Here is an 18,763-nt window from a genome sequence, read left to right on the forward strand (position 1 = left end):
GGATTAGCAAACACAACAAGATGATACACGGAGTGCTTAAACTTTTCAGAGACACACCCAGAGTAAAGAGATCTGGGTTAAACCCATTGTTCTTTTGCTCACTATGCCACTCCAGTCTTTACCCTGCTCCTCACGGTAACAGTCCAGTTTGAACTCCAACGCTCGGTCATCATGGATTCAAGCTAGCTTGGCCGAGGAGGGGTAATACCTCGAAACTAGTCCCTGGATGCTTTTTTTTCGGTCCAGGGAGGACATGGCCTGGCAGTTCGGGCAGAACTGTTCTCCCATGACTGATTTGCATATGTCAGCACTCCGTCCATCATCTTGTTGTGTTTGCTAGGACATTAGGATTACCATAATATATATATACACACACACACACACACACCCACACCCAAACCCAAACCCACACCCACACCCACACCCCAAGTTTAGTGTGGCTGAAGACTTTTGCCTTCTTGATAATGCCCAAAGGGGGTAGGGTTGGCCCAGCGAAACTTTACCCTATTGGTTAGGGCCCAGGAATCATTCTCATCCACTAGATCGTGCCTGGCATTAAAGTGGCATCTCCAGACACCCACTTCAGAACACTCTTGGACATGAGAAATATCAGATGAGGATTGAATCTGTTGTCTGTCACCTCAGAAGAGCATTCAAAGGCCTGGACTTGCTCTCCCTTGTACCCAGAACAAGTAGTGGATGCCAGGGTTCATAAGGTTGACCTTCTGTTAAATGTACCTGGACACAACAAGCTACAAGAGGTCTGTGCCTACAACTGCCCAGCTGACCAGTGGCAACTGGACCCTGCGGCTTGACCTCTGCCTGACTTTTATTGTTTTGCATTTCAACTTCATTACTGCTTTAATATTGCATGCATATTTTACACATTGCTTCTAAGTTAAATCTATCTGCTCTGTGAAATATCTACTGGGAGTAGGGACAGGAGGGGATTATGAATTCAGGTTTATTACATGACTGTGAGGTTATAGCCTGACAAGAGTTGTTATTGTTTCTTGAGGTGAGTATGTAAAACATTATTTAATTCTATAAAATGTTTGAGAAAACCTAAAGGTTATGGATATTGAGAGTGAATTAATTCAAACTTAAATCTAAATTGTTTACACTTACCAGGTGCTATAGTCTTTAATGTCAAAGTATCAACCTTCTTGGTACTTGCCAAATGGTTTAAATTAGACCCTGCAAACAGTAGGAAGAATACCACATCATCTTCAAGTTCATCCTCCTCACTTAAAAGCACTGTGAGAACACTGTCACCCTAAAATGTAAAAAATATTGCACACGTTAAATCCACTTATAGATATAATAACAGAAAACCATTTGTAACACTAGGTAAGTAACATAATTTGCCTCAGGCAGTGTGTTGATTTGTGAATTACAATTTTAGTAACCTTTCACTGCTTGGGCAAACAGGGAATATGGGGCCATATGTACGAAAATAAATTCCCATAGACACAGAATGGGCAAAAAGTCTTCGTACATCTGGCCCTAAATTACTTATTTCATGAAACTGGGCATAAATACTTATTATTTCTAAGAAATGCAATAGTCCAGGCTTTCAAAATTATGGGCTCAATTTAGGGTTTGGCATGCGGGTATTCCATTATTTGTGTTAGTACATTAATGAAGTACCACAGGAGGAGAGGTAAATAAGGGTTGGATTAAATTCTGTTGTCTGTAGCACAGGGACAGAATTTGGCTAACAATGTTATAGACAATCACCATTAACTGGTGATATATCCACATTATATTGCATGAAGGAAACAAATACAACAAATGAGTATAATTTTCATTTAGTGCATCACCTGTAGCTACATTTGATTTCAAACCTCTAAAAGAACACATATCTGAGAAGGGACGATAGGGAATTTGTAACCTCTTTGGTGCCAAAGACAAATCTTGTCTACCTGTCAGAAATCTATAACTTTCCTAGAACACTCATGGGCTTTCACAGTGGTTTTCACCGCAAACTGGACGTAGGCGGCTGAAAGTGGAATTTAATATAAAAAGGGTACCTCTTTGAGAATGCCAAAACCATGGTAAAAATAAATTTCATCCAGCTCTTCATGTTCCTGAAACTGGGAAGATGATGCCATTTTTAAGGGAAAAAACTGCTTAGCACCTTTTTCCCATTCCCCCCACCCAAAAAAAACAAAATATGGCTATATTTTGGCTATTTTCTCAGTCCCCTCCAGGAGGATTTACAAACCCTGGGTACATTTAGAGTCCCCAGGATGAAGGTAAAAAAGGACGCAAATTTGACATGGAAAGCTTATGTGGAAAACAAACTCCCCCAAATAGTCAGGAAAGGGCTTACTTAACATTCAAGAGGGAAAAGGGCGAGGGAAAAAGACTAGCAGCAAAAGGGTCACACAGGTAGACCATAAATATGATGCTCCAGTTCCATAAAGTCCTTTTCAAGCAGTGTGCAGGCTCTCCCCTAGAAAACAAATTGGAAAACAGCAGGGGCAAGTGATGCATTTTATTGCACAATGGGTTCCAAGTAGTTCTGAAGGGGCATTAATAAAATACTCCAATGCTTCATGGTTCGTAGACTGGCTATACCAAGCACTGTTTGTGGAGAGGTAGTTGGTGATTTTCATCCCCACGATATTTTTTTCTTAAAAAGGGCCTAGACTGTGTCTTTTAGAGCATGTTGAAAGAGAGACTGGATACAGCCACACAAGTTCTGGTTTGTTCAAATCGTTTGGGTAGGCAATTTGATGTGTACCGCTTTCGTTTCTCAAAAAGTATAAAGCATTTCAATTAATTTCTATCACATTAAAGCTTGTATGCATTGCTCTGTGTCATGCACTTTCGCATGGCATGACTTCATGGTAATTTAACTCCAGTATCTGACATCAACAGTACTGAAAAGTAAGTTCAGACCTTCAAACTGACAATGAGAATTTCATGTCGCTTATCCAATTACATATATAGAAAATAGTCATGACCAAACTTTCAGCAACACCTTCTGAAGTCAGACATTTAGCATCATGCTGAAAATTAGGGCTTCCTTACAGACCACTGACCTAACATTCCTTTTGTTACCAAGTCAGGGTCTAAGTATTTCTCCAACTCCCACTATATAATTACCTTAGCAAGCTATTAGCTTATCAAGTCATGTTACGAACAGAGGGTGTGTTATATAAGCCATTTGATCATTAATTGATAGCAAATATTTTTGAAGATCAGATTGTCTGATCACATTATCTAGAAACATTCTAAATTCTCTAGATCTAATCCATCATACAAACCACTGGGGTTCACACTGACTCTTAATTAGATATTTTGCCATGGGAAAGCACCCACTGCAAAGTCCCCAAGGGGGTACAGACTATTCATTCTTTCAAATTAAGTCAACAATAGAAATGTCACCCTACACCATCTTACCTACCCAAAGAACACAACTTCCAAAATGCTGGTCGATATGTGTAATCTTTCTATCATCTTCATTAACCCACCATGGTAGTAGTGTTCACTAACTGCTCACACTTAGTGAAGATACTGAATCGTCTATGGAAGAACAAGTCTGGGTCTGGCCTCAATATCTGTGCAACATACATTGTTAAACAGTGGACCTCTCACTGCCTTGTGGCTCAACACTAGCAGAAAACGTAAAGTTTCTTACCTGTAGGTGTAGTTTGCAGCTTGAAGAATTTTCTAGATTCACGTGCTGTGTGTTACTGTGCCGGCTAGTGTAAGGGTCCAGAATCTTCCATTGATTTTTAGTCCTTCTTCTCTTTTGCTATTTTGTTCGTTGGTGGGCGTTGACAGAACCACCATTGGTGTCCCCTTGTGACGTTGTCCTATTTCTTCCGGATGCTCCCACCCTTGGTCGTCATCTTCAGATTCTTTTTTTTTTCCCTCTTACTCCCATCTTCTTGGTGGAGGTGGGTGGGTCACTTGTGAATCTAAAAATGTCTTCAAGCTGCAAAACTACACCTACAGGTAATGAACTACATTTTGCAGTGTGAATCGTTTCTGGATTCACATGCTGTGCATTGATTTTAAAGCAGCTTTATTCCTGTGGTGACTTAGTTGAAGATGGGTATTGATTTGTAAACAGATGTTGTAGCACTTTTTGACCTACTTGTGCTTCTTTGTTCATTTGTATATCAATAAAATAATGTCTTGTGAACCTATGTAAGGATGACCATGTTGCATTTCCTGTAGCGGAGTATTTGTTAAAATGGCAATGGTTGCCCCTTTTTCCCATGTAGTTTGCGCTCATGGTACCTTTTGCAAGCTTTCTCCTGCATTTGTATGGCATAATATAATTGTTTGTGCAATCCTTCTTGCTAAAGTGTTCTTAGTTACTGATTTGCCCAGATAGCCTTTGCCAAACTACACAAATAGTTGTTGAGAATTTTGCAAAGATTTTGGGCCTCATTAGGACTATGGCTTTTCCGTTCGCTGAAGTTCCCATGGGTAGGTGGCTGCCAGTGTGGTAGCTTCCCCGCCTGGCCCATTATGATTTTCCCGCTGGGTCAGCGGGTGGAACCTCAGTTTCAGCCTGCTGGCCCAGTGGGAAATGGCCTACAGCAGTCTCTGGCTCGTAATAGAGCCGAAGGCAATGCTGTGGTGCGTAGGGTGCACCAGCACCCATCGTAATGTTCACTGTCTGCAAAGCAGACGGTGAACACTGTGATGGTGCTGGCCAGCAGGGCCTCTGCACTGCCAATGCCAAGTGCATGGGCAATGCAGGGGCCGCCTTCTGGGGTATCATGCACCCCGTCTCTGCCAGCCTTTTCACAGCGTTGCCCTGGCGAATTATGACCACGAGCATCATGAAGTCGAAATCTGGTGGTCTGACTGCGGCGCTACCACCGCAGTCATAGTATGGTGCTTGGACCGCCGCATTGGCGACGGTCTGACCGCCATCGCAAACCTGGCAGTCATTAGAACACCAGGTTCCTAATGAGGCCCTTTGCCTTTTTAATGTAGTACATAATTGACCGTCTTGCATCCAATGTATGTAAAGTTTTGTCTGCATGTGTCTTCGGGTTTTAAAAGAAACTTGGTATTTGTATACTTTGATTGATAAGAAATTGTGACATTACCTTTGGGAGGAACTGTGGATCTGTTCTCATGACAATTCTGTCCTGGTGAATCTGAAAGTACGGTTCCCGTATACTGAGTGCTTGTAACTCACTATGTGTAGCGATGTAATGGCTACTAAGGACATTTTTATAGTTAGCAGCTGCAAAGTAGCTGTTGTGACTTGAATTGTTGCTATACTTCCTCTCCTTAATTACCCCTTCCCTAATGCTCAGCCAGTGTGAGTGTGATGTAATAGAATGTTGATGAGTGCCTGCTTGGGAAGAAAGTCAGTTGGAGAGAGTGGGCTGAGCAACAAGAATGCTGCTCCTAGTGGGACACTTACATAGGCATTTACCATCTTACTTAATACCTGTAACTAAGAAATTATTCTTCCAGCTAAATTTATCATAAAACCTACATTACCTGCCTATTGAGGATCTATCTTTCATTGCAACAGTAGCCTTGTGTAATGGTTCAAATGCTTTTCTCATGGGTTGAGTTAATACCACATTTAGGTTCCATGTGTGCGTTGGCATCCTCTTTGGTGGAGTGATTCTTTTTGCTCCTTCTAGGAATCTCTTTACTACTCGTGCTGTGAATAACTTATTCCCATATATTCCCTTGTGTAAGCCACTGTTGCTGCTAGATGAACCTTCAAGGGTGCATGTAAGACCCTCTTGTAAGAGATATGTCCGATACCTTGGAACTGTCTTTTCTTTTGAACTTTTCTTCTGTAGCCCCCTTGTTACACAGCATAGTGAATATCTTTTCCATTTTGCTGTATAACATTTTCTTGTTATCGGTTTTCTTGCCTACCTCAATACTGCCATTGCCTTTTTTGGTAATTTTAAATGACCAAATTCTAACTCTTCAGGAGCCATGCCATTAGGTTCAAGGATTCTGGTTTTGGGTGAAACATCCTTCCTTCTTACATTGACAACAGATCATGTTGTCTTGGTAGCCTTTGGCCTATCCCTTGTGCCAATTGCTTTATCTCTGAGTACCAGGTTTGTCTTGCCCACTGCGGTGCAATCAGGATTAATGTCAAGTGACTCCTCTTGCATTTGTTGATTACTCTGTGCAACAACCAGATTCTGGGAAAGGCGTATGTAAATGTCCCTGACCAGTTTATCGAAAGGGCATTCCCCAGCAACCGACGGCGTGTAGGCAAAGTTCTAGCATTTTGCGGTCTGTGGAATAGATCCGCTGTTTGTGTGCCCCACTTTTGAAAGATTCTTTCTATTACCAATTCTTTGAGCTCCTATTTGTGGAGCATGAGGCTTGTCTCCTCAGTCTGTGTGCCTCAGCTCTGTCCTTTCCCGGTATGTGCATTACTTAGTGTCCATGTTCCTCTGTATTGCCCATTTCCAGAGCTGTTGAGCTAACCTGGATAGGGGTGGGGATTGAGTCCCTCCCAGCTGTGGATCTAAAACACTGTTTTTGTATTGTCTGTTTGGATCAACATTGCCTTTCCCTGGTTCTAGAATACTTTGAGGGCTAGGAAAAGCATTTTCAGTTCTAGGAGGGAGATATTTTATACCACATCCTGATCCCTCCATATCCCCCTTACTCTGAGGGACCCCATGCCATCCCATATGAAAGGCATCCGTGGCTATTGTCACAGATGGCGTTGGTTGTAGAAAAGGTCTTCCCATTGTTATGTTTTCTCTGTTCCACCACACCATTTCCTTCTGTACTCTCTGCGTGACAATAAGTAGGTTGGCCCCTTCCTGGAGGGAATTTCCTTAGTTCTATGCAATATCCGAATTAGATTGTGTTTAAAATCCATTTGTCTGAAGTTTTCTTCCACTGACTGTTGTGCAGTAATTGAATGTTCTTTTCTTTCCTTGTTGTTTTTGAAAGTTTGGCCTTCTCTGAGCAATTACTTATTTGTGGAAGCTGCACCTCCTCTGGATGTTTGTCCTCTTCCTCTGGATCCTCCTCGAAATGAACCTCACCCCAGTTGCTGATAATGCCAGCTTTGTTGAGTTGAGGCGGTTTTTGTGCTGATTGATGTGAGCTTCCTGCCTGGAAGCTACCCCTTGAGGGAATTCGACTTCTAGCAAACGTTCCACTTTGTGACCTTCCTTGAAACTGCGGTGCGCCCGTGGACTTGCCTGTTTCGTTGTCCTCCTTTAGTTGGCTGAGACTTTCATCCACCGCATTTACGAACAGCTGCTGCATGTTAAAAGGGGTGTTTATAATATTCAACTGCACCTCTGGCTTAAATCCCAAGATTCTCAGCCATGGGTGACGTCTTTGCGTGATTCTCATTATCATTCTCATTACCATCTGTGGACTTGACGTGTCTGCTGCATCTGAAGCCGATTTTAAACATGTATTTGCAAAGTTTTCCCCACGTTCGGTAAGATGTGCTGCCTTTTTCCTATACTGTTTAGGGAGGTGTTTTAACAGCTGTCCCATCTCTTCCCAATGCTGATGAGCATGCCTATTGAGGAGTGCATTTGAGCTAAAATCTTCGTCCCATGAGTTCCATCCTCTTGCTCTCCGTTTCTGGAGGAAGCCCTGAGGTTATGGGGATGATGGCCCTCTTCCTGGCTATCACTGTGATTATGGAGCCTGCCAGGTATGTATGCAAGGTCCTTTAGCTCTTGGCCTCACTGCTCTACAAATGAGTGGCTCCTTGAAGGCTCCTCTCCCCTAGCCCAGGATGCTTGGGAGCATGGGATGAAACTGGCTTCCTGCCCAAGTTGGAAGCAATGCTTCTAGTAGGAAGCAGGATTGTGGTTTATACTTCTTGAGCTGTACATTAAAGCGGTCTGCTGCATTTTTGATGACCGAATTGTACCAGGGGGTGAGGGCTTTGATGGGTACGATTCTACCCTCTGTTCAGGCGAGTCTGTCCCTAAGTCTTCTCACTGTTCAAAGCATTCACCTCCCTCTGAGGCCTGATACATTCCAGTCTGTTCTTAATCCTCCTCATAGAAAAACTCTTGTTCTTCTTCCCGAGGCTCTGGTGTAAGTGGAGGCTGTATTTCTTCTACTTACATCTCAGATGTGTGTTTCAGTGTCAAAGATTTTTGAGGAATTCTAAATTCTTCAGTACTGTTGTTGAATTCCTTTTTCCACTGTAGTAACATGGACATTTCGGCCTCGAGTCTCTTCCTTTGCTTTTCAGTGTCAATGACCCATTCGTCAGGGAATGGAGTCTTTGACGTCGAACCCTTTTTCGACGTTGTCTCTGTCGTTAAACTTCAGTGTCCGGCTCGCGACTGTTGCGCTTTCGATGCTGAAGTGTCTTTTTTTTCTTCCGTCTTTCGCCGTTATGTGTTTTTTTTTTTTTTATTCTGACCCCAGCGGAGTTTCCCTCCAGGGCTCCATGAGACTTGTTTTCAAGGATGATGTTTTCACGCAGTGAAATTTTTCGGCCCCAAAGCTCCCTTGTGTGTCCTTGTGTCTGATGTTTTCGACTCGGAAGTCTTAGCAGAGTGCCCAGTGGCTCTTACCTCTGCCTTTCAGCTCTTCTTAGATGTTTGTTCCTCTATGTCGATGATCTCCCGATCACCCTCTGATGTTTTGCATTCGGCTCCCTCCCCAGCGTTCTCGTCATCGTCACTCAACAGCCCCAAGTCTCTGAGAGAAGGTGTGGACTTCTGGCCCTCTAATGCGTGGTGGGGCATTCTCTGTCTCACTCTTACCTTCAAGACCTCGGCGCGAACACCGCGCAGGGAATGCAATCTTCGCTGCAGTGTTCCAGTGGCAGGTAGAGGTTACACATGAGATGTTTGTCCTTTTGGGCGTGCTTGTGGTGACAATGTTTGCAATACTGGAATGGCATCTTCTCCATTACTCCAAACAGGGGGCACCCTGAACGAGCATTCCCACCACTCCATCGAGTGCACAAAGCATATCTTCCGCTCGTTTTCCTTTTTCGTCCACTTCCTCACAACGATCTGTCCCGGTTCTACGACCTTTGCTTCGAAGAAACTTCCTACTCGTTCCAAACTGTTTCCTCGTATTGGAGACCTCTCTGCTAACATCCAGACCCAGCAGTGGAAAAAAAGAATCTGAAGAAGGCTGGGAACACCTGGAGGAAGTAGGCAGAATAATGCACAGCATGTGAATCCAGAAAAGATCCACGCTGCAAAACGTTCATCTGAAAATAATTTTCTTCTCACTGAGTCAAGTAGTTGGGTTCAAATGCATTCTCCCCTTGCTGAATAAACTCCTGAAACACAAACAAGCTAATCAGTTTTTGTATGTTTTAGAGTATCCAATAACTGGCCAAAGTCCTACAGCAGGCTGTAATACCAGAGCCACATCATTGCCATATCAAAGAAAGCTTGATAATTTCACAATCCTCAACAGTAACATTGAGCACACTAACTAAAGAAAAGAAAAGAACCCTAGAGTTTCTGGACTAGCTGGATGCTGCTCCAGTGGACCACTCGGTATAAACAAAATTTCTTGGCCTTAAACTAGTGTCAATCTTTACCTGGTCATCATATTGCTGATCCAACTTTCTTTCCAGTAATTATTTACTGGTAATGTAGGCAGAGTTTGCCGTTTTGTGGCATAAATATGCCAAAAAAGACCATTAGTGGTTCATTTATTCTAATTGTCAACAGGCAATTAAACAAGACCAGGAAACTTTATGCAGACAATAAATGTATGGATGTAAATGAAGGAAAAAACACCTATCCTGATCAAGACTGAGATCCAACCTATGCACATGGCATTTATACCTCAAGGTTCTTGGTCAAACCCCAAAACCAACCCAAACAGGAAGGAGCTTGGGTGTTCATGCTAATACCACTATGTGCCTTAAAAGCCAACCACAGAATTGCAGTTGCCCCTCCAAATTCAGATTATTCAGAAAACTCACTCACTTGCACACCCTGACTACCACAACACCTACAAATACAGGAGACCACACTTAACTCAGAATTGTGTTCACATCCCAATCATCAAGGACACACTTTGTGCAACGTCTGTTTTCTACAGAAACAGCATGGTTTGAAACATTTAATTTTAGTAAGAGACATCATTCCCTAGCACACTACAATTTGTTTTAGGAGTCATAGACAGGCCAAATATTTTGGGAACATCACTCTGGATCCGCATAGGAGGGCACAGATAAAGAAAGGAACTGATGTCAACACCTATTTGCGGCTCCACTCCAACATTTCCAGAGAGGTGTGGAGCTCCACAGCATAACCTAGTGGTGTGCAGCAGCATTGCTGGAAAAAGTTTCCAGATCCAGTCTGGTGCTTGGCGAGTATCCTGAAGAGAAGAAAGCGGTCAGAAGTATCCTGCTGAATTTTCACTTTTGAGTAACAGCTATTATACACTTCAATCCGCAGTAGGACTCATCAATGCTATAACATTTGCTTAAGAGTTGAGAAGATAATACTCTTGCTGCAGTTCTGATCTGCACTACGCCTTTTTCAGAATTCATCAATCTAATTTTCAATCTCACAGGGTTTTTACATTTTTGTACAAATATGCTATTAACAGTAGATAAATCAGGCACCCTTGACATTACTTAAAGTGTAGGTGCTTACTAAGCAAAAATACCCTCATGTCTAAATACACTTTAAATTTCCATAATAAATGATTTACAAATGTGCCACTGAAAGCTAACTGATCAATTTAATAGGTCTGTTTGCAACGGATGACGAATTTGATCACAAAATATGTTAATACAGAGCTTTTCACTTTGTTGATTCCGGAGTGCACCCAAATGATGTAATTTCAAAGAGCTGTTCTTATATTAAACAACAGAAATGTGAGGTGGTTTGCACCTGAGCATGGAGCCAGGCATGAGCTACTGAGGCTCTGTGATTCCGGCCCCGGTGGAAGTCAGAATCCTACTGTCCAATGCACCTCGAGTCAGCTGATTCCTCGTTGAGGGGGAGGTGAGCCGAGAGAGGGCTTCCCGGCCCCAAGAGCGATCCTTAGAGAAGCTGTCAGCTAAGAAACAAGATGGCGCAGATCGAGATGGCCACATAGAGCGGCGAGACGCTGTGGGCCCAGAGAGGAGATACAGGCCCCTAGGACAGGGTGAGGAGAGGCGGCACCCCGATGGGACCTGGAGGCCCAGGGTGCGGCAAGGGGCACTCCCCACCTTCATAGTGCACTTGACTGCCTTGGTGGCCGGGGAGCTGGACTACTGCTGTAGTGAACTGCTGCTATAGTAAACTGCTGTGCGGCCGCACTGAATGAGGGGAGGCCAATGTGGCGCAGCTCTGTGTGTCTCCTCTGACACCCACAGTTTGCAGACCCAAGGCCGGAGGACCACTTAGGGAGGTGCTCCTGTGAGATTATGGTCTGGATGCATTAACATTACTGCTGGACCTCAATGGGGCATGGCCGAACCAGGCAAGATGTCGGATGCGTAGGCGCGCGTCTCCGACAGGGCCTGCTATTTGACCCTGCTGAACGGCCCTCCCAGGGACCTAGCGGGATAATCCGCTCAGACCGGGAGAGTGTGACCCGGCGGGGAGCAGCGGAGCCCTAATCTGTCTCCCCTGATCCATTTGGTGCGGTGATTGGGGAGCGGCCTTGGCGCGCACTGGGCTCGACTTTGGAGCCCCGAGGCCGTCGCCGTGAACTGGGCCATGCGGAGGGGCCGCTCGGGAACTGCCCCTGGCCTCAGCGTTGTTGGAGCTGCCCCGCTGACCTCGGGGGCTGTGGAGGCGGCGGTGGGAGCTCCGGGCGCACCAAGTAGGTGAGCGGTGGCCGAGGAGCGGGAACCGATTTGGACTGCGGGTGCCCCCGGGGCTGACGGAGAGAGTCCCTGGCGCCTACTGAAGAGCGCCGGGGATGGTGGGGATCCCTTGGGGGAATCGAGGGGCGCCCCCCTGGAGTGAGGGGATCCGCTGCCGGGCGATACCTGCCTCCCCAAGAGAGTGGACATACTGGAGCAGTATGGCGGAGGCGGCCTGAGCTGGCTGGGCAACGGCCAAGTGTGGTGCAGGGGAGAGACAGGTGAGCCTATGCTGGGGGCCTGATGGACGCTCCGGGGAGCTGATCCCACCACGAGGACTTATGCCACACTGCAGCAACGCCGCACATGCGGAGCGGACGGGGAGCTGGCGGCGGACCCCCAAAAACAAACTGCAATCACACACTGAGTGGGCAGAGAGTGTACCGGGTTCGTCGGTGTCAGTGGAGGGAGAACCCTTCGGTCAAGAGAACAGTGGCTGAGACATCAGCAGGCCCTATAGGAGTGTGCCACTAACGTCAAGATTCGAGAGCTATAGCAGAGGGGATCCGCTCTGAATGGGTACTTAAAACCACAGAGCAGCGTCTTGCAAATGCCATCCAGAGCCTGGAATAAAGGCAATATGACGAGTTGCAGAGCCCCAACCGAGCGTGGCGGAGAGCACAGCGGGGATCCCAACCTCCCAACAGTGCAAGCTACACTTGATAAAATACTAGGTGCCATTGAAGACACCAAAACAACCCTGCAACATGATATCAACCAGGTGGCGGTGTAGGTGGGCCTCCTGAGAGCGGACCACCAAAAGTTAACAGACAGAGTCCGAGAGGCAGAAAACACACTCATGGAAATTGTTCCGAAACATAACCGACCTGACCAACCGAGTCTTACACCTGGAGAGGTGGGCAGAGGACGCAGAGGAGAGAAATCTCAGGAACAACGTGTGGGTGGTTGGACTACCGGAAGGCACAGAAGGAAAGCACATGGTGGGGTTCCTGGAGGAGTGGATGCGGACAGTGGCGGCCCCCGAAAGCTTGACCCCATTTTTCTCCCTGGAATGCGCACACCGACTACCCTCGAGGCCCCTAGAGCCAAGACCGCCCCGGGTGGTGGTGGCCAAGCTGCTGCACTACAGAGACAGAGACGCCCTTCTCCAGAGTGCCAGAGAGGCTGGACCCTTCAGGGTAGCAAATGGGGAGGTGACGCTGTTCCCAGATTTCACGCTGGATGTACAAACCAAGCAGGCTTCCTTCCTGACGGTGAAGAGAGTGCTTAGGGAGGAGGGGATCCAGTATTCGCTCCTCTTCCCGGTCAAATTGAGGGTGATTGCCAATGACCAAACTATGTTTTTCCTGAAACTTGATGAGGCATGGGAATGGCTGGAGTCACGTGGAATGGGAGAAGGGCACCGAGGAGGCAGTGACCAGGCTGGGCGGAACCCCAGTGGGGGACAGAGGAGAATACGGAACAGGCGCCACACGCGGGGCGAACCGACCCGGGCTCAGAAGGATCTCGCTGAGAGAGCGGCCTCGGAGGCGGCAGCCTCCATCAGTAAGGAAATGTCCTCACAGGATGGCAGTGGAGGTGAATCTGACCAGGCCTCTGTATCCTCGGTGGGGGGTTCGAGCTGTTTCGCGTCTGCTCCGAGGGTGACCCCCCAAACCGCAGACGAACTGGGCTGAGTGAATCCATAAATCGGACCTGAGGTGAGGAGCACAGTACAAACAGCAGGCTCTGACGGGCATGGAGCTACCACCCCCCAACAGGTGTCTCGGCCACTCAGCTACGGATGGCAAGACCTATACTTAACTTGTTGACTAAGTCACACTGTTGTGCTCTTACATGGGCCACCTACAGTTGGAGAGGCGCCCCGGGGATGGGAGTTGGGAGTTACAGTTTTATGTTTTAATGGTGATGTCGCGGTAAGGGGCTACATATATATGTATAGGACACACAGGCGGGGCTGGTCTTGGGGCCTAGCAGAGCGGGGGGCGCATAGCCTACTACAGACTTGTTATCATGACAGAATACAACATATTAACATGGAATATAAGGGGGATGGAGCCTGCCAAAAGACAGAGTGCTCGCCTACCTAAAAAGACGAGGTATACACGTGGCCCTACTACAAGAAACACACCTTGTGGCGACTGAGATTGAAAAATTTTAACGAAGATGGAGAGGGCAGATATTCGCCACCAAATATTCTGCATATGCTAGGCGGGCCCTGTTGTGGGTTAGAGTGGGAGTCCCCTTAGAGGCCACCTCGACGGACATTGACCCAGAGGGCAGGTTTGTAACAGTAAGGGGGAAGTTGCATGGAGTCCTGATCACCTTAACCAGTGTATATGCCCCTAATCAAGACCAGATCCTCTTGATGCAGCACCTTTCCAGCCATATCACACGCCGCCAAGGGGAGGAGCTAGTGAGTGGGGGAGATTTTAATAGTATAATGGACATTGATCTTGACCGGTCCACTCCACCACTAACGGGAGCCGTAACACATAAAATAGCTAAGAATCTGAGAGAGTGGGTGAGGGCTTGGGAGCTGGTGGATGTATGGCGCAGTCAACACCTTAGGGAAAGGGACCACTCCTACTACTCCTGCCTCCACCGGGTCCACACCAGGATAGATAGGATAGTATGCTCGACAGCAATGGCGCATGAGGTGACACACTCGGAATATCTAGGGCGTACCCTCTCTGATCATAGCCCCCTCATGCTTACATGGAAGGCGATCAACGATAGACCCCCCCCATCCCAATATGGAGATTGTCCCCAACAGCACAGGAAGACCAGGCATACAGGGAGATGCTCCGCTCTCACTTAGCGAACCATATTGCTATTAATAAGGGCTCTGCATCTGCAAGACATGTGGAATGGGAGGCACCCAAGGTGGCGACTAGGGGTTACTGCTTGGGGTAAACAGTCTGAATCAGACGCACATTGGAGCAGGAACTGAATACGTTAGAGAGGATTACACATGAGGGTGAAAAGGGGGGAGCAGAGAGGCGATTGAGCAAGATAGATACAAAGAAGCAAAGACGAACTATTCACAGGTCGAGGAGCAGCTGAGATGCCATAATACACATGGACATTGGGCATCGGTGCTGGCGGAGGTGGGCAGATCGGGCAGGATGTTAGCTTGGTTGGTGAGACCAAGAGGAGGGGAGACACCCATTGTAGGAGTCAGAGACATGAAGGGGGGACGCAGAAGTACGCCGGAAACCATAAATGATGCCTTTAGAGTAAAGGCCGAAGGGCCTTTCGATAATTGTTCTGGTTTGCACATGTGCCTCATTATAACTGTTCTCAGCCCTGTCCTGGCATTCCTCACAGGGGTCAGGAGCCACAATAGGTTTGGGTATCCAGAGTCACCTGCAAGTATTGCGGGCCAAACATTAACCTACCACAATGCTAGGGGGCTAACACCTGAAGGCATACACTGACATACAATGGGTGGGGACGCTGGCTCACCTATTAGCCGCACCCTGTGCCTCTGTAGTTGGGCCATCACATTTGGAATGCTGCTACTCCACAGGACAAAGGCGTCATGCACCGACCCAGGATACTTGGCTGTGACGTGGGATATGTACTGGTCCGCCAGGTGCGCCATTTGCACATTCATTGAGTAGAAACTCTTCTGATTCCTGAACACCTGTTCATTCTGGCAGGGGTGGGGGGGTGAGGGGGACAAACACAATATGCACAGTCAATAGCCTCAATAATATTGGGGATATGCCCCAGTGCATCGAATCCTGCCTTAACAGCGGTCAAATCTTCCACCTGGGGGAAAACAATGTAGCTGCACTTGTGCTTCACCAGGGCAGACAAAACCCTTTCCAGTACGATTCATAACATTGGCTGTGACATTTCTGCAGCCAAGCCAACTGTCACTTGGAAAGAACCAATTGCCAGGAAATGGAGCACTGATAGCACTTGCACAAGAGAGGGGGTGGAGGATCCTAGTGGGATGAAGGACGGCTGATATCAGGTCAGGCTCCAATTGGGCACACAGCTCTGTGATTGTGGCCCTGTCCAGTCTACAGCTGAGTATAATGTGCATCTCCACCAGTGTATCCAAGTCCCACAAGTGTATTTTTGGACAGGTGGAAGTGAGGTAACTCCCCCGCCATTTTATATCCAAATCCTCACTTGTTTCCTGACTTTCCACAGTACGACACCTACACTGCGTGTGCTGCTGTGACCTGTGTCTGAAACCTACCATGGCCCGTGTGACTGGGGAAAGGGCCACTGCCTTCACTTCAGAGGAGTTGGAGCGACTGGTGGATGGGGTCCTACCCCAGTATGGACTTCTGTATGGGCCTCCAGACCAACAAATGAGTACACCCTGGGCACGATGCATGTGGGAAGGATGCATGGAGATGTGGGTGCAAGCATCCTGTCATGGGGGGGGGGGGGTGGGGGGGGATGTCTGGGGGTAGTGTACATGGTAGGCGCCGGACGATGAGTGTGCCAATGGTGATGGAAACGTGATTGGTGGGCCATATGTGTGACAGGCTAGATTGTGTGTGTAATGGTGAACTCCTGTCTGCATTTCAGCGCCCATCAAAAGAAGGGATTGTGGCGTGCCATTGCCAAGGACGTGCGGACCCTGGGGGTCTACAGCAGGCGGAGCACCCACTGCAGGAAACAGTGGGAGGACCTGAGACGATGGACATGGAAGACCACAGGGGTCCAGCTGGGGATGGCCTCACAACGAGGAAAGGGTGCCCGTCGGAACCTGACCCACCCTGATGGCCGGCATACTGGCTGTAGCCTACCTAGTGATGGATGGTCGCTTGGGGGCATCACAGCAGCCACAAGGGGGTGGGTACAGTGGGCGTTACTACAATAATTGGTAGGTGGCATGGAATCCGGGTGTTGTATGAGAGTTAGTGGGTGCCCCTTAATGCCAGGTCAAACACTGCAGCGTGATCCAGCTCAAGGGTTATGGCTGTATGGCAAATGCAGGTAACCTAGCTTGTTTGCATTCCATGTCAGTCAGGGCTTTGTGGGTCCCAGGAGGTGTGCAGTTGGCAGCATTTGGCCCTCATCTTGCTGTGGCATCTAGCCAGAACAATGGCAGTGTAATGCATAGTGCTCAATCTTGATCCCTGTGTGTGATGGTGCTGTGTATGCCAAATGTGGTGTTGGTGCAGTAATTGACCCACTGTGCCCTTTCTCCGACCCCCCCCCCCCCTTTTTCTTCAGTCATCCTGTCCATCAGTGCATTAGCATCATCTGGCAGAGGAGCAGGGGCACCGGCGACAGAGGGAGCTGCATCCTACAGTACCCAGGAAGCAGAGTCCACCGACGCCGAGGGACAGAGGGTGAGGGGAGTACCACGGCGGAGACAAGAGGTGACAACACTGACTCAGATAACTCCTCCAATGGAAGGTCCCCGGTGGTGGCGGACCCCATCCGTGACCATCCCAGCTGATGGTACAGCTGTCACCCCACGTATAAGCACTGCCCTCCCAGTAGCCACTCAGTGAGTTGGCTGTGCCTTCTCACCCAGGAGGGTGGGCATCTCCTTCACCCAAGGCACAGCAGGCCCTGTCCCAGTGAGCCCTGCTGCCCTGAGTGAGGAGGCTATGGGCCTCCTGAGATCCATCTCTGTACGGGAGTCAACCATTGTGAATGCCATCCAAGGGCTGGCAGCCCAGATGCAGCAATGCAATGCATTCCTGGAGGGCATCCGCAGTGGATTGGCGGCACAACAGAGATCGATTCAGGCTCTGGCCTCCTCTCTGATGGTAGTCATTGTCCCTGTTCATACCGTCCTCCCTCCAACCACTACCTCCCAGTCCCAGTCTCCTCAACCCCAACCCATCCCATGCATACATACAGAAGAGCATGCACACAAGACAACACACGAGTGGCACAGTCAAACACAGGCACCACACTTCAGCCCACAAGCACTCAAGCAAACACAAGACAGTTGCACACACAACCACATCCTCCTCTGTCTCCCCCTCCTCCTCCACCTCCCTCAGTTACAACCACACTCATACCTGCATGTCCTGCTTCAACGGTCACCACCAGCATTACCACACCAAGCAGCACACACACCTCACTAGCAGACACCTCTACAACATCCATCCATCCATAAGTCCTCTGTGTCCTCTTCCACCCTGTCTATCCCCCTCCTAAAGGATACAAACACAGGCACTCAGACACCCAACAGCCATCCGCCTCACATCAGCACACTACCTATGCACCTGCACCCAAGTCCAGCAGACGTACTCCTCCAACAACCACTCCCTCAAGCTCCACTCCCATCCCTCCTCCCTCATCCCTCATCCCGCCCCACCGTCCCCAAGGAACCTTTCCTTGCCCAACTTGACCTCTTCCCTCTCCCTCCTCCGTCCTGCCCGTAAGAGCAGGGCCCGACGACCCAGCCCAGCACCTCACCCCAACAGTCCGCGGGGACAGAGGAGGCACCTCATAGTCGTGGAAGCAAGACAGTGAAGGATCCCACTCCACAAGCCAGGAAGAGTAGGGATCCCACTCCACCAGCCAGGAAGGGGAAGGATCCCACGCCACCAGCCAGGAAGGGGAAGGATCCCACTCCACCAGCCAGGAAGGGGCACAATCCCACACCAACACCCAGGAAGGGGAAGGAACCCTCACCTCCTGCCAGGAAGGGGAAGGAACCCTCACCTCCTGCCAGGAAAAGGAAGAAGCCCTCACCTCCAGCTGAGACACAGCAGCCCTTGCCTCCAACAAAGGCTGCCAAGGAGCCACCTTCCACAGCTGAGACACAGCAGCACACACCTCCAACGGAGGCTGCCCAGGGGGCACCTTCCCCAGCTGAGACACAGCAGCCCTCACCTCCAGCAGAGGCTGGCAGGGTACCAACACCACAAGTGGTCACGGAGCCCTCACCTCCAGCTGAGACGGTGCAGCCTTCACCTCCAGCAGCAGACATGTAGGCCACCCTCCAGGGTCTACTGTACAAGGAGCCCCCTCCAGAACCAGTGGTCAAGTCCCCCACCTCAGAGACTGTGACCTTGC

General features: G+C 48.4%; 1 protein-coding gene across 4 annotated transcripts in view; it reads right to left on the reverse strand.

Annotated features, from left to right (window-relative positions):
* AKAP13 (A-kinase anchoring protein 13) overlaps positions 1 to 18,763 on the reverse strand; it is a 1,053,268-nt gene that overhangs the window by 831,231 nt on the left and 203,274 nt on the right. For all 4 annotated transcript variants that reach the window (XM_069222739.1, XM_069222736.1, XM_069222738.1 and 1 more), the window contains exon 4: positions 1,129 to 1,276. In XM_069222739.1, the coding sequence (XP_069078840.1) occupies positions 1,129 to 1,276 (148 nt within the window). The remainder of the gene's footprint in view (positions 1 to 1,128; positions 1,277 to 18,763) is intronic.

The sequence above is a fragment of the Pleurodeles waltl genome, chromosome 3_1, assembly GCF_031143425.1.
Source record: "Pleurodeles waltl isolate 20211129_DDA chromosome 3_1, aPleWal1.hap1.20221129, whole genome shotgun sequence".
Taxonomy (NCBI): Eukaryota; Metazoa; Chordata; class Amphibia; order Caudata; family Salamandridae; genus Pleurodeles; species Pleurodeles waltl.